Consider the following 16,527-nt stretch of genomic DNA (forward strand, 5'->3'; position numbering starts at 1 on the left):
ACTATGGAAGTAGATTGCCCAACCTTCCTTCTGAGGAGTGGCTGGTGGATTTGAACCGCCAGCCTTCTGGTTAGCAGTCAAGTGCCTTAGGCACTGTGCTGCCAGAGCTCCCCCCAAAACTGCTAGGATCCTTGAATACCTGGCTTTGTCAGCCACCATGTCAGGCTATGCACCACACCAGCCTGTAATATCCTTGGGGAGATAGGCCCTGGTTTTATGATCTGATCTTTGAGGTCAGGACCTAAAAGATTGGGGGAAAATGTTCACCATTTAGGTAATTGGTGTACAGTTGCATCAAGTGTGCCAAACACAAGAGTGTAACGTGAAGGAGTTGAATTTGATTAAACTCTTGCATTTTGTTAGTAAGACTGAATACATGGTTACTTCCAGTGTTCCACCCTCAAATGTTCTCCTGGCGACTCAGTCATGTTCATTCTATTTTCTGAAATCCTATCACTGTAGAATTCTTTCTTTTATCGCTGTTACTATATATAAAAACAAGAATGCTTCCCCCCCCCCTTCATTTCTTACACTTGCTCTTTTCCTAGAATTTAAAAAAGATACTGGGGTGTTACGTGTCAATACCTTATAGTATAATTACTGCCTAAGACTTAGGCATGGGGACTTAGGATTCAAATTTTGAATTAAGTATATTAATTCTTCCAAAAAAAAAAAAAAAAAAAGGAATAAATACTTATTATAGTCATGTGGTGGTGTAGTGGTTAAGGCATTTGGCTGCTAACCAAAAACGTCAGTGGTTTGAACCCACCAGCTGCTTTGTGGAAGAAAGATGAAACAGTCTGCTTCGTAAAGATTTACAGCCTTGGAAACCCATTGGGGGTCATTATGAATCAGAATTGACTCAATGGCAGTGAGTTTGGTTTGTTTTTTTATAGTCATCTGGTAGAAAGATATCCTTTAAGAAAAAAGATGTTTTTTCTTTTTTTTTTTTAAGTCATGGAAATGCTTTAAAGGGTTGTTTGCTGAAAGAACACATGATGACCTTGTGGTTTGGATTTTGTCATTTTTAGTATTCCCTTGGTGGCTTCCAGACATAACATACACCAAAGAAGATGAAAGATTCTTCCCAAGAACATTCCATGATTCTGATCTTGATTTTAAAATAGTTCTCAGTGTAATAGAGATTCCTCAAAAATAATGTAATACATTTATTATAGGGCAAGTTCAGAACACAGGACTCAAAGAAAGAGTCAAACACAGAATGCAAAGAACAGGGCTGAAAAGGTGGACCAGAGAAGACCATGGTTCTTGTTGAAAGCAGCTCCTCAAGGTGGTCCCATCACTTGCCCTGGGGGTATGACAGATGGGAGGAAGGGAGAGAGAGAGAGAGGCAGAGACTAGTCAGCGTATAGACAAGGGAGGGATGGCTGGTTTCCCCTTTCCCAACCATAGCCAGCAGGAGTGGCTAGCTGGTGGGTCTTTTTTCTTAACCTTTGACCTTCCTTGGTAGCAGCAAAGCCTATGTTAGTTTTGGGGGGTCTTGTCCCTTCTTGTGAGAATACAAAGTGAAAAGGAAGTACACCTGGAGCTCCATCAGCAAAGATTTACTGCTTCCAGCTGGAACCTGAAAGTGGCCCAGGAGGCTGAGGAGGCTGCCCCAGAGGTTCTCTCAAAGGAGACAGGGGTGGGTGGGGGGGCTGGGGGGATGGGTGTGTGTGTGGAGAGTAAGTCTCAGCCTGAGAATGGCCTCTGCTACCCCCTATACAGCAGAATGGCACTTCACTTTCATATTTCATCCTTGCCACTAACCTGGTGAATTAGCAAAGCAGGTACTGTTACCTCCAGGTTGTAGGTGAGGAGATGGGAACCCCTGGACATGGGGCTCATGAGTTTATGGAGACATGGGCCATTCTCTGATGTAATCAGGACCAAAGGACACTGTGATTCTGCTCTGAACGGAGTGCATGTGGCTGGTACTGAGGGCACTTTTTAGTGGTCACAGTGTGGTCGGCATTTTCCTCTTCTAAATTTTCTCTTGACATAATGTTGTTTATGTAGTTTAAAAAGAAGTAAAGCATTCCTGTTCTATGGGATTAGGTCAAAAAGTAACTGCATTACTAAGACTATCTGGAAAAATAGCCTCTTACTGCATTGAAGTGGCCGCCAGCTCTACCTGTAAATATACTTCACGGTCCTGGCCGGTTTGTGGCTGTTAAGAGTGCTTGGTTCATTGGGATGCTTTCTGTTTCTCATTTGATTCTGGGTGTCTTTGCTTGGAGAGAGTGCCTGATGAATTTTTTCCCCAACTTCTGACATGTCCAAATGAATTTCCAAACATTCTTTGCAGCTTAGAGCATTCTCAGCTTCCAAGTGGCCTCGTCATCGACAAAGAATCTGAAGTTTACAAGATGCTTCAGGAGAAACAGGAGTTAAATGAACCTCCGAAACAGTCCACGTCATTCCTGGTTTTGCAGGAAATTCTGGAGTCGGAGGAGAAAGGTAAGCAGCCCGATGTGTGTGGTCAGAGACCCTTGTCTGTGCCTGAGGTGAGGGCTGGTCATGGCCAAAACACAGGTGAACACAGCCTGGAGTGGGAGAAAGACCGTGAAAAGACAGGGACTGAGGGAGGAGGTGGGGCCGACACATCTTCCTGTCTGGCCCTTTGTTTAAGAAACTCAATACCTGGTTGACTGTTTCCTGTCATGAGTGCATTAGGAGGTGGAGTTGGAGAGTGAACTTACCTGTTGTGGGATTCTGTTGGTCTGTCTTTTGGCCCTTTTGTTTGGTCCTGCAGCTAGGACCATGAGACAATCCTGAGAATGAAAGCCATGGACTTGGCTGATGGAGCCCAGGAAAGAGGAGTCCAGATCTGGATAAGGGTAGAGCTACTGGCTCCACCTCAGGGGCCCCTCAGAGATCTTGGGGCACGGGCTCTTCCTGTGACTAAGGACATTGGACCAAATGAACTCTGCAGTATCTGTGTCCATCCTAGTTTGGACTGGGATGGGCTGACTTTTTCTCTTATTTGAAGGATTTTACTCCCACTTGTTCAGAGTAAAGCAAGTTGTAGTTTTTCAAATGCTTTGACAAAGCTGTCCTTCAACGGGCGTGGCCCCTGCTGTAGAACTAAGTTGGCAGAATGTGGTTGAAAGTAAAAGTAAAGAGCTTTTATTGAGGGGAAGGCAGTTTGCAAGTTGGGAATCAGTCCAGAGGATCCTGAACCAAGTGATCCAAGGAGGAGACCATTCAGAGAGTTTATATGTGAAAAATACAAGGAAATTCAGTAAAAATTCAGTGATTGGTTGACATTTAGGTAATAGTTACAAAATGGTGGTACATCTGATCGGCAAGAGATTACCTATGTTTCTAAAGTTGTTTTTTCAAGTTATAACCACCTACCACCCACTGCCATTAGGTCAATTCCAACTCATAGTGACCCTAAGGGCAGAACAGAACTGCCCCATAGAGTTTCCAAGGGGGTACATCTTTATGGAAGCAGACCGCCTCATCTTTCTCCGTTGGAGCAGCTGGTTGGTTGTAACTGCTGACCTTTTTTTGGTTAGCAGTCCAGTGCTTTAACCACAGCACTACCAGAGCTCCTTTAAAGTTACAAAGGAGTCATTCAGTTGGGTCCATTTGGCCTGGAAACAATCATGAGCTCCTCCTTGTGTGGCTATAGGGAGAACATACGAATTTCTAAAGTTTCTCTGGAGTAAACATCTATTCTTGGGATTCTTTTGGGCCTGGCATCTGATGCAGCAAACAAAACTTACAAGCAAACCAAATTACACTGTTTTCTGAAACTGTTTACCAAGGGATTTTCTCAGAGTCCAGCGGGGAGTTACAGGAATGATAGGCTGTATTCCTGATGCAGAGGTTACTTTTGATTCAAAATGGAGTTTAAGCCTCAGACCTTAGCATAGCCACCATCCCATGCTGGGAGTCATAAGTTAATTTGGGGTGCTCTTACCCCCATGTCATTTGTCAGCCTGGCCTAATACTGGAATTTAATACAGGCTATTAATACAGGCTCATTACTTCCTGTTGTGGATTATGTCCCCCCCAAAATATGTGTTGGAATTCTCACCCCTATACTTGTTTGTAAATAGGGTTTTCTTTGTTACTGAGATCCTGCCAGAGTAGGATGGGTTCTAAATCTAATCACTTCCGAGTTATCAAAAGAACAGATTACACACATACATATACACATATACACAAACTCATACACACAGGGAAGACAGATACCATGGGAGGATTGTGTACAAGCCAGGAAACCAAGAAACATCTGGGCTGCCTACAAGGCAGGATTCAACATGGCTGAGACCCTGATTTGGATTCGCCTCCAGAATTTGGAGAAAATAAATTTCTGTTCTTTGAAGCCACCCTCTTGTGATATTTGCATTACAGCAACACTAAGAACCTAAGACCCTTCCTTGTTGCAGAGACACTACAAAAGGAGAAATTGCTGGTATCTCTGTAGTGTTAAAGGAGCACTTTCTTCCTAGTTTCCTGTGGGTGTAAATTACCATCCCTCTAAAGAAGCTACACAAATGGGGAGGAAGCCCAGGTGTTGGGAGTATTCAGTAGAGGAGCTCCCACCTCAGGAAGGCCTCCCCACGAAGCCTAATATGCAGCCGGGATCTTTGAGGAGGGAGGTTATCCTCCCAGAGGGCAGGGTGCCTCAGCTCTCATCCTCACTGGCTTCCCTAAGCAAATGGTCCCTTTAGAGGCTGGCTCTGGCGGTCTCTCCTAGTGGAATCACCAGGTGTCCCTCCAGGGAGGTGCCTGAGCCTGGGGGAACGGGTGGAAGACAGAATGTGTAGGGCTGGCCATTGCAGGCAGCCACGAGGGGGCGCAAAACCCAACTCTCCAGAGTTGGGTCATTCCCAGCTAGACCTCTGGTAAACCCACTACCGTTGAGTCGTATCCAACTCATAGTGACCTCTCCTTGGGTTTCTGAGGCATTATCACTACGGAAGTAGATTGCCCAACCTTCCTCCTGAGGAGTGGCTGGTGGGTTTGAACCACCAGCCTTCTGGTTAGCAGTCAAATGCCTTAGGCACTATGCTACCAGAGCTCCTTTGACGGTAGAGTCACAAAAGGTGCTTCTTAAAAATATACCTGGAAGGTGAGTGGTCTGAGGGCTGCTGATCCACAGGTCAGAGTTGTAAGAATTAGAAAAAGACATCCCTCCTTTTACGACACTTGCATCCATCACAAATTTCTTATATTAGGTTGTTGTTAAAATAAGACACTTTTACTGCTATATGCTTAAAAACTATACGGTAAAGGACAAATACTGTATGATCCCACTTATATGAAATAAGCAAATACATATAAACCAAAGATCATCAGTGGTTACCAGGGATGGAAGGGAAGGGAGGAAAAGAGAGCTTTTGCTTAAGAGACATTGAGTTTATGTTAATGGTGCTAGAATAATTTGGAAAAGGTTAGTGAGAGCTGTTGCACAACGTGAAGACTATAATCAATGTCAGTGAATTATCCTTGTAGCAATTGTTGAACTGGTGAATTGTTGTTTATATTTTCACCACTGTACACACACACGTACACACGTACACATACAGTATATATCTATGATGCAAAGAGTATCTGTCTCAGACCTGCAGGATCACAGGGGTGGCTGTGGGGCCCTGGGCATCAGAGCACACATGTGGACTAGCTAAGGCTGTTCTGGGAGCTCTTTTGATCTGGTTTCCAACATAATAATAACCATTATCAATAAGCACCTATGCGTGCCAGCCATGATGATGGATGTTTTGCACAATTTATGGCATTTGATTCTTACAACAGTTATTGAGGAAGGGATTGTTAACCCCGGTGGACAGATAAGAAAACTACCCTCGAGAAGTTCAGAGTCTTACCGAACTGGAGATGGGGCCCTCAAGTCACCACCCAGGCTAGGGCAAGAGCAAACACCTGCCTCCAAACTAAATGTTCAACGCCTGGCTTCACGGTGCTGCTGATTCATTTCCATTCCGGATGTCAGCACCCCTGGCCCTTGACCGCCACCACAGGAATGTGTGTGTGGGCTCAAACCAGAGGCAGGAGGAGGAAGAAGGGGCAAAGGGCAGGTTAGGGACTCCCCCACTGCAGATGGGTCAGCTTCCACCCTCCCTCCCAGAAGTCCTACACCACGTTCCATCTAGGGTTTTTTGACCAGAATTTAGTTACATGGCCACACTTGGTTGCAAAGTGGTCTAGGAATTACAGACTTCTGCCCCAAGGCTCCATGTCTTCTTGTTCTGAAGAAAATAAGGATTTTGCTAAAAAGGAAGGAGGAGGGAATGGATGTCAGTGTCCCCCATGCCTCCTAATATGCACTTACATTGAGTTTTCACTGAAGCACCGCAAACCCACTGCTGTTGAGCCGATTCCTACTCATAACGACCCTATAGGACTGCCCAAGACTAAATCTTTATGGAGCGGATTGCCACAGTTTTCTCCTGAGGAATGGCTGGTACGTTTGAATTGCTGTCCTTTTGATTAGCAGCTGAGCCCTTTAACCAGTGTGCCACCAGTGCTTCTTTTTCACAGAAGAGGATATAAAACCCAGTCCAGACATCTGCCACATGCAGAAGGCTTTCAGAGGAGGGAACCTGAATGCCTGTTTTTATTTGAGATGGAATATACAAAGCTTAGTGCAGTGGCTGGCACATAGTCAAAACATTCAATGAGGGCTGCTGTCGTTCAAGAAGGCCTCTGAGTCAAAAAGGAGTTCGGCTCATTCAGTAGAAAGAGCACCAGCACCCAGGATCTGCCTCTGTCCGGCCGGGAGACCTCAGGCTGGTTGCTCTTAGTTTCTGCACAAGTCACCCCATTGCCATCGAGTTGCATCTGACTCATAGCCACCCTGTTACGGCAGAGCGGAACTGCTCCCCAGGGTTTCCACGGCTATCTTCTGCCCCATCTTCTGTGGAGTATCTGGTGAGTTTCAACCTCCGACCTTTCAGTCAGCAACCAAGTGCTTTAATCACTGTACCACCAGGGCTCCTTGCACAAGTTGAGTGAGGCTAATAATGGTGGCCTGACAGGGTAGCTGAGCAGGTTAAGGTAAGCTGTGTCTGTAAAGTGCCAGGGGTGAGCGAGTGCTGTTAGTGGACTCCCCACAGGGCGAGAGAGCAGCGCTGCAGGGTTTGGTGAGAAACCTGCACAGACTCCCGAGGAGTTCTCATTTTGGATGAAATTCAACCCCTGGGCTAAGGAAGGGCTCTGGGTTCTTCAAACTTCATCTTGTTCTGGATCAACTTCCAAAATTTGAAGGGAGAAGGGGACTTTTAATAAGTGGAAGGAGACATTGTGGATTGAGAACACAGAATGGTTAGAGGCTCACAGATGAGGAAGCTGACGACTCGCTCAGGAAGTATCTAGGCTCGTTGTGGCTGGTGCTTAAGGTTCCTGGCGGGTCCTCAGCCTGGAGTCGGATCATGGACGCCCACCAGGTGTTGGTTAAGGACTGTGATTTGTTCTGATTGGCCGTGTGAAGCCCTGGAAGTTTGTTGAGCAGTGGAGTAAATAGAAAAAAAAAGCTATGCTTTATTTAACTCATTTTAATTTTTCCAGAATGCTTAGGGATGTAGGGTACTCTAGAGGAAGAGAATTTAGAGATTTTTGTAGCTGCCCAGAGTCCAAATGGAGCTAATATTTTTACCTTAAGTTGAGAGGGAAAGGAGCCCTGTGGCACAATGGTTAAGCACTTAGCTGCTAACCAGAAGGCTGGCAGTTCGAACCCACCAGTGGCTCCGTAGGAGAAAAGACCTGGCAATCTGCTCCCACAAACATTACAGTTTTAGGAAACCTTGTGGGCAGTTCTACTCTGTCCTATAGGGCTGCAGTGGATTGGAATCGATTGGATGGCACACAGCAACAACTGTTGAAAGGGAGGGAAGAAGACAGGTTTCTTTGACTTTGCAGTGTTGGCTGGAGAAGTGAGGGGAAAATTGTGCCGGCAGATGGCGCTGCAGGGTGGGCGTTGGGGCTGGAAAAGCCTCAGTGAGGCCCGCGTTATCTGCCCCAGCTGCACCCGTGTTTATTGGCATTTACTTCTTTTTATTCCAAAATGGCATGTGCGTTCCAGGGCTTCACACTGGTTCATTCTGGTTTGCCCCTTGCTGAGAATTTGGGTTTCTACCCAGATGTACTGAATCAGAAACTACACTGTAGCAAGATCTTATGTATACAGAGGAATCACCCGGGGATCTTGTTGCACTGTAGATTCTGATTCAGTCCGTCTGCGGTGGAAATGCAAATTCTTAGCAGGGGATCAAACCAGAATGAACCGATTCAAAGCCCTGGAGGATTCTCCTGCCAAGTGGGGCTCTCATATCCCTCCTTGGCTCTTGTCTACACTCGTTGTGCTTCCTCTCTTTCCTGACTACTTGGCTAGCCCAACACGACCAGGTCATGGCCTTAGCCCCATGACATTAGGAAGGCTGTTTCCCCTCCTCTTGCTCCCTATAGGCCAGAAAAGTGTCTCAAACTATAATGTAAAATAACTCTCCCGTTGTGTTAGTCAGCAGTGGCTTAAAACAACAAATGGCATTTCTTGCTCATGTTACATGAGAGCTACTGGCTTGGCCGGGCCGGGCTGGACTTGGCTCATGCTGGGAGCCACATGGAGGCAGGAGTCATTCTCTGGGGCATTGTGTTCTTAAGGCAGAGGGCAGAAGATCAGTGAGGACAGGGCCAAACCACACAGGTGCATTTAGTGCCTTTGTTTAAACATGGATCACGTGTGCTCACACTCTGTCGGCCAAAGAAAGGCATGTGACCAAACCCACCGTGAAATGGGGAAGCATATTTTACCTAGAGCAAGGTTTCTCAGCCGAGACATTTTAGGCCAGATAAGTCTTTGTTGTGGGGCTGTCCTGTACATTTTAGGATGTTTAGCAGCATCTCTGGCCTTTACAAAAGAGCCCTAGGGGTTACTAAGGAGCTCTGGTAGCATAGTGCTTAAGGCACTTGACTGCTAACCAGAAGGCTGGCGGTTCAAACCCACCAGCCACTACTCGGAAGGAAGGTTGGGCAATCTACTTCCACAGTGATACTGCCTTAGAAACCCAAGGAGGGGTTGCTATGAGTCGGGTCCGACTCAATGGCAAATAACAACAACAACAGTGGCTACTAACTGAAAGATCAGTGGTTCAAACCCACCTAGCGGCTCTGCAGGAGAAAGACCTGGCCATCTGCTCCCAAAAAGATTACAGCCTTCGAAAGCCAGTGGAGCTTTTCTGCTCTGTCCTTCAGGGTGGCTCTGAATGAGAATCGACTCACGGCACCCAGCAACAACTACTGGCCTTTACCTACCGATGCTTGTTAGCCCTCCCCTCCCAACCAGTGGTGACAACCAAAAATGTTCTTGAAGGGGCAAAAATGTCCTGGGGTTGAGAACATAACCTAAAAGGAAGCATGCACGGTGAGGAGGGTATGGGTAACTGTGGACAAAATACAGTCTGCCCCTAGTTTGAACACATGTCTCAGTTTTTTTGTTCAGAACCACTGGTTACCTTACAGGCACTCATTTCCTGAAAGGACAAGAGCCCAGCGTGGCTGCACTTACCACTGGCCCTGTGCTTACCCCCTTTTCTCACACAAAGAACCACCTCTTTGCTCTTCGCTGATGGTTCTCAAAGTGGAGTTCCTGGGCCAGCAATATCAGCAACAGCTGGTAACTTGTTAGAAGTGTAAATTGTGAGCCCCACTCAGGACTCACTGAATCAGAAACCTTGGGGGTCGGCTCAGCAACCTGGGGTTTAACAAGCTTTCCAGGTGATTTTGATGAACAATTACATTTGAGTGAACTTCTGAAGAAGTGGATCCTAACCAGGATTGTAGAATAGAATCTTCCACACCTGGTGATGCTCATTCAGCAGGTCTCGGGGAAGGCCTGGCCTGTGAATAGTACTAAGTCTCCTGTGTTGCCTGGGATGCTCATAGGTGCCTGCCTATTCAGAACCAACACTGGTGTAGAGCCTTCCCTAGCTCCTTGGGCCAAAGCATGTTGCACTAAGGTAGAAACCATTTGTCATGGCATTTTGTCATTCCTGTCTGTGTGTTTATGGAACCTGTTCCTGATTGATTTGCTAGCTCTGTGCAGGGCTCCTTGAGATGTTCCAGGCAGAGAGACATGTCAATAGCTGACAAACATAACAATTCTGCTAGAATGTATCACAGTAAAGAAAATAAGTGATGTGGAAGCACCACCAGCTGAGTCTGTATAGTAACTGTAGTAATAATAAGATGGCGGTGGTGGTTAGCTGGCACCAGGTTGGCCGTGACTCATGATGGCCATAGATGTTAGAGTAGAACTGCTCCATGGGGTTTTCTTGGCTGTAATCTGTGGAAGCAGATCACCAGGCATTTCTTCTGTGGAGCTGCTGGGTGGACTCGAACTGCCAACCTTTAATTTAGCAGCCAATTGCAAACTGCTTGAACCACCCAGACTCCTAATAATATGAATTACCTCCGTTTATGGGAGCTCTGGTAATGTAGTGCCTAAGGTACTTGACTGCTAACCAGGAAGCTGGCGGTTCAAACCCACCACCCACTCCACGGAAGGAAGGTTGTGCAATCTGTTTCCGTAGTGATACTGCCTCAGAAACCCAAGGAGGGGTTGCTATGAATTGGGTCTGACTCGACGACACATAACAACAACAACAGCTCCATTTATTGAGGACTGACATGTGCCAGGTTCTGTGGGAGGGCCTATGTATATTTTCTCATCTTTTTGTATAACAGTGAAAGGCAAAATGATCTCATGTTTTATAGAAAAGGAGACTGAGGACCAGAGAGGTTAAGTAACTCACCTAGCATCACACAGAAGAGTCAGGTCTGTCTGACACCAGTGCCCATGACCTTGCTTGAACATTATGTGGCTCTGAGAGAGTTAAATTATTCAATTCTGCCCTTCCTGGCCAACCTGTTTTTTTTTTTTTTTTTTCCATTTTAGGGGATCCCAACAAGCCTTCAGGATTCAGAAGTGTTAAGGCTCCGGTTACCAAAGTGGCTGCATCGATTGGAAATGCACAGAAGTTGCCCATGTGTGACAAATGTGGCACTGGCATTGTGTGAGTACCTGCCTCCCCTGGCCCTTAGAGGCTCTGCAGGTTGGGTGAATCATGAAAATACAGGAAGTGCTGGAGGTTGTACACTTTCGGTGTGAAGGCAAAAAATCTTGCCTGGAAGAATGGAGAAGAGAGGTTGGGTAGGTCCCATGCCCCAGATCCGGGAGGGGAAGGTTTTCCTTGGCCCTGGAGCACTCTGGGTAGGAGCTCTGGTGGCATAGTGCCTAAGGCACTTGACTGCTAACCAGAAGGCTGGCGGATCAAACCCCCAGCCATTCCTCTGAAGGAAGAATGGGCGATCTACTTCTGTGAAGATTTACCACCTTAAAAACCCAAGGAGGGGTCATTCGGAGTCGCAACTGACTCAACGACAGTGAGTTTGGTTTGATATTTGGAGCCTTCAAGTTATGGAGATGAGAAACAGAAAGGGCAGGGCTGCTCTGTGAAAGTAGGAAGGGCTTCCTGTGGGGCTTCAAAAATAATGTCTCTGGACCCCAGGAATGAGAAGCCCCTTTATGAATGGAGGCCAGGAAGGGAGGCGCCGTTCTGCCCTTTGATGGACCTCTGGAGTGAGGCCTGTCACTAGCCCGGAAGAAGGAGGGGTGCAGAGCTCTGGTGCCACTGCAGGTGCCTGTCACTAATGAACCTCTTTCCTCCCTTGCTCCTGCAGAGGCGTGTTTGTGAAGCTGCGGGACCGGCAGCGCCACCCTGAGTGTTACGTGTGCACCGACTGTGGTACCAACCTGAAACAGAAGGGCCATTTCTTTGTGGAGGATCAAATCTACTGTGAAAAGCATGCCCGCGAGCGGGTCACGCCGCCTGAGGGCTACGACGTGGTCACTGTCTTCCCCAAGTGACCCAGCGGGTCTGCATCTGCCGCTACTCTCCGGCCCCTACTATGATTTGTTCTCTAAACGTACTGGCTCTTTCCTCCCTCGAAGCATTGTGCTTTCCTTGTTTTATCCCTGCTGGTTCCACGTGGAGTCCCCCAGCCTTTACTAACTGACTCGCACTGGCCATGTGATGCCTGCATTTATAATTAACGGTGGGTGGTTTTGTTCCGTGGCTCTTGGCAGCATCACTCTGTTTTGCCCTCACCTCAGTTCTCTGCTGCAAGTGGATATCGACTAAATCTAAACCTGACTGAATTTAGTATGTCTGACATTGATTTCATTTTTACTCAATAAATTTATGAACACTGAAGCAGTGTGATGTCTGTTATCATTGGCCTGTGTGTCCTTTTCCACCTCAAGCTTGCTGAGACTTCTAAGGCCCCTGTGCTCACTTTGGGTTGCCCACTGCTCTGAGGTTGTCAAGCTTTTTCCCCTACGAATGAGAAAACGGGCATCTGACCCAGCCAGTGTTCTTTCATTTCTTCGAAGCTTGCTCCAAATTATCTTTCTTTGTTGCTAATATAAGATTCTTAGTTATGTTTTAAAGTATTTTTTAAAAAATATTTAGCTGTTTTGGGGCTTATCCAAGAAATGAAAGCTTCCAAAAGAATAAGTGGAGAGCCACACCAGTAGACTTAAAATGTTTCCCTGTATAAGGTCCCTCCAGGCTGGTAGCTGGCCATCACACCTGCTCTCCTCTGTGAAGGGACACAGACTCAGAAACGTGGCCAGCAGTACTAAGCCTTCAGAGAGGTCAGGGAAATGGCAATGCCGGCTGCTGACATGAGAGTGGGAACCCCAGCTAAGGAGCCTAGAGTCCAGATACAAGATCATCATAGATCATCTCCTGGTGACTAAGCCCTGCTGGAGACATTTGCCTAAAGCAGCCAGAGACAGACTGAGCAATTGTTAAGAGAGGTGGACAGGGTGCTTTAGCCAAGAACTCTTCCTTCCAAGGAGCAAACCATCCACCCTTGAGCAGTGTATGACCTTCACTGATGAAGGGACTGAGCTGTCAGTGCTTACTCCAATATACGATTGTAGTTGGGCAGCAGTGCTGGGACTTCATATCACAGATCTCTGAAAGGAGAACACAGTTTGAAGGAGTTTAGGACCATGAAGGGAGCTCTGGTGGCGTCGTGCCTAAGGCATTTGACTGCTAACCAGAAGGCTGGCGGTTCAAACCCACCAGCCACTCTGCAGAAGGAAGACTGGGCAGCTACTTCCATAGAGATACTGCCTCAGAAACCAAGGAGGGGTCGCTATGAGTTGTAACCAACTTGACAGCAGTGAGTTTGGTTTTTTTCTTTTTGGAAGGCCACAAAACCTTGAACTGAAACCTTTCAAGATGAAAATCACTTCATGTTAAAGCGCTAGATTTTTTTTTTTTTTTTAAAGTTAATTAAGACTTACTTAAATCCTGTTTCTAAGTTTGTAAAATGGAAGGTGGCTTAAATTTTGCCATTCTGGGAAATCAACATAATATGCAAAGCTCTCTGAACAGCAGCAAGTTTGTCATTTACGAATACAGTGACAATTGTGCTCTGGCTTTATTGATTGGAATGGGGTGGATGGACAATAAAATGATTTTCAGAACTTTCTCCAGCCTTTCACCTCAGTGTACCATTCACACATCTAATGTTCTCGTTCAGCTACGGCATACTTAGAATGAGTCTTCCACACAGGGCACCTCACGTATAATGGAGGCCAGATACCAAGAGCAGCACGTGGCCACTTTCCTTTTACCTGTGCGTTCAGAACCAACACATTTCAGATACAGTGAAACAGTATTTCAGCACCACCGCTCTTAAGTGCAAGTTTTGTTACAAAGCTAAGAACCACTGATTTTTTTCATGATTTGGTTGATAAAATTATTTCCTGCCAGGAGCAATTGGAGCTGTGGCCTGTTTCTTGTGCTTGCTACCTACTATTGATCTGCTTTCTTTTTCATGCTTTAAAATGAAGGCAGAATAAAAACAACAGCAACTCACTGCGGTCGAGTCGGATCCGACTCATAGCAACCCCTCCTTGGGTTTCTTTTTTTTTTTCCTTTTTATTGTGATTTGGGTGAAGATTTACAGAGCAAATTCACTTTCCATACAGCAGTTCACATATACTTTGATTCATGTCACTGACCACAGTTTACCACAATGCAACAACTCCCCTCATACTTCCACCCCATAGTTACCTCTTCCCAGTGTCCATCCCTCCATACACTCCTGCCCCCTGAGCTATCTCCCTGTGCATAAGCAGCCCTTCTTTCTCCCATGATTGTTCTCTCCAAGGAGTGTATCTACTTGAGGTAAATGTTTAACTCATATGCCTGTATTTTGTTTGGCTGGAAACCACAGGTGTGGGTTCAATTCCAGACCTGAAGGGCAGCTAGGGGCCATAGTCTCAGTGGTTCCACGAGGCTCTATCGGACCAGCAAATCTGGTCATCCCCCCTCCAAATGATTTTGAGTTTTATTCCACATTGTTCTCCCTCTCTAATAAGGATCTCCTGCATAGATCCCCTTCCAAGTGGATGACAGTGGTAGCCAGGCACCATCTAGTTCCTCTGGTCTCATAGTTGTATAGGCTGCAGATCAGATGGTACACCAGTCGCTAGGACTAATTGTTTCCATGAATTTTGGTTTTCTTCATTCTTCTTTGCTCTAGACGAGGCGAGACCCATCATTGCCTCTAGATGGCAGCTTGCTAGCTTTTAAGATCCCAGTCGCTACTCAACCAAAGTAGGAGGTGGAACAATGTTTTGTATAATATGTTATACCAATTGAGCTTGATGTCCCCTGCAACTATGGTCCCAAGCCCGCAGGTTCAACTGCTCAGTCCCTCTGGGTAGCTGGCTGTGACCAAGCAGTGACCACACCCTTGCCCCTTGTCAGCTCTACTGTACACCTGGGAATTCTGATCATTCACATGAACTTATAGGCCCATTGTCTGCCGACCCTATATATATTCTTGGATACACTCCCCATTTCATAGACATACCTAATCGTTTAGCCTGTCCACCCTCTATCCATCCATATACCCATGTTTGCCTCCACTGACAACACAGTACTGTATATGCAAAAGGGTTCATATTTGTTGTCTATACCTCCCATGTACCTCTCTCTGTCTTTCTCATCCTCCATGCTGCCATATTGGTCACTCACATTTGGTGCATTGCCCTTCTCTTCATCCAAATCAATACTTATTTCTAGCTATCTAACCTCCTTGGGTTTCTGAGGTGGTATCACCACAGAAGTAGATTGCCCAACCTTCCTTCTGGGGAGTGGCTGGTGGGTTTGAACCGCCAGCCTTCTGGTTAGCAGTCAAATGCCTTAGGCACTACACCACCAGAGCTCCTGAAGGGAGAATAGAAGGAACATAATGGATTATCTTTGTTCTGACCCACAATTTTCTTTAATAACTAAACTTTTGGACAATTACCTAAAGAAGAACGACTCAGTCAGAGTCATGCATTTTTTTGTTCAAACTCTTCTCCCTGACTTAGAATGCTCTTGCTCCGTTTTTTGATTTAATTAACATCTGTTGTCCTTCAAAATGGAGGTCCCTGTGTGGTGCAAATGGTTCATGCTTGACTATTAACAGTTTGGCAGTTCGAACCCACCCAGTGGCTTGGCAGAATAAAGGCCTAGTGATCTCCTTCTATAAAGATCACAAAGCTAAGAAAACTCTGGGGAGCAGTTCTGCTTTGTCACATGGGGTTGCCATGCATTGCAATGGACTCAACATTAATTCCCGCCCCCCTGTCCAGGGTCCTTTAAACCCATCTTCCCCTGCCTCTGGACAGGCTTCTCTGGTTGGCCAACCTGGCTTGGATCTGCTCTCCTGTGTCCATATGGGTATAACTCCTCCTTGGCACTCATCCTATAAGGTTCTAATCACTCAACTCTTGAAAGGAACAAAGCCTTCATTAGTCCCTATGCTCTATTTTTCTCAGCTCTGTGTCCTCAGCTCAGTGTCTCACAAGTGGCAGAGAGATAGTCCACAAATGTTTGGTGAATGAATACATAATTGAGTGCTTCATCACTGTCCATGGGAAGCATGAAATGCATAACATGCATTGTTTAAAATTTTAAAATAAAAACTTGCATTGAGTTGATTCTGACTCATAGCAACCCTACAGGACAGAATAGAAGTGCCCCATAGGGTTTCCAAAGCTGTACTCTTTAAAGTTATATCTTTCTCTCACGGAGCAGCTGGTATGTTCAAGCCTTCAACATTTCGGTTAGCTGCTGAGCGCCACCTGGTTCCTTCTAAAGACTCCATTAAGAAGAAGGAAAAAAAAAAAACAGATTAAATGGTAATTATGTTAATATCACCATTTAGTTATTTATTAATAATAATAAATATTATTAATATTAATAATAATTAACATTATTACCATTTATTTAACTTGGCCATATCTAAAACATTATCATTTCAACAAGTAGAACTAGCTAGTTTTCAAGCCCTTCGTAGTCACAGTTGCCTAGTGGCTACCATATTGGACAGGACAACCATAACCTACCTTAAAACAAAGATGTCCTAGATTTCAGCTTCTCCTTCTGTTGTTGTTAAGTGTGTCAAGTCAGTTCTAACCCA

The 16,527-nt window shown here is 45.8% G+C and overlaps 1 protein-coding gene across 1 annotated transcript in view; it reads left to right on the forward strand.

Moving 5' to 3' along the window:
• PDLIM1 (PDZ and LIM domain 1) overlaps positions 1–11,899 on the forward strand; it is a 53,507-nt gene extending 41,608 nt beyond the window's left edge. Inside the window, exons 3-5 of the mRNA XM_007940058.1 lie at positions 2,309–2,460; positions 10,928–11,045; positions 11,713–11,899. Coding sequence (XP_007938249.1) covers positions 2,309–2,460; positions 10,928–11,045; positions 11,713–11,899 — 457 coding nt within the window. The remainder of the gene's footprint in view (positions 1–2,308; positions 2,461–10,927; positions 11,046–11,712) is intronic.
• Positions 11,900–16,527: the final 4,628 nt, after the last annotated feature.

This window comes from Orycteropus afer, unplaced genomic scaffold (genome assembly GCF_000298275.1).
Source record: "Orycteropus afer afer isolate SDZICR_OR568_19922 unplaced genomic scaffold, OryAfe1.0 scaffold00064, whole genome shotgun sequence".
NCBI classification, from domain to species: Eukaryota; Metazoa; Chordata; class Mammalia; order Tubulidentata; family Orycteropodidae; genus Orycteropus; species Orycteropus afer.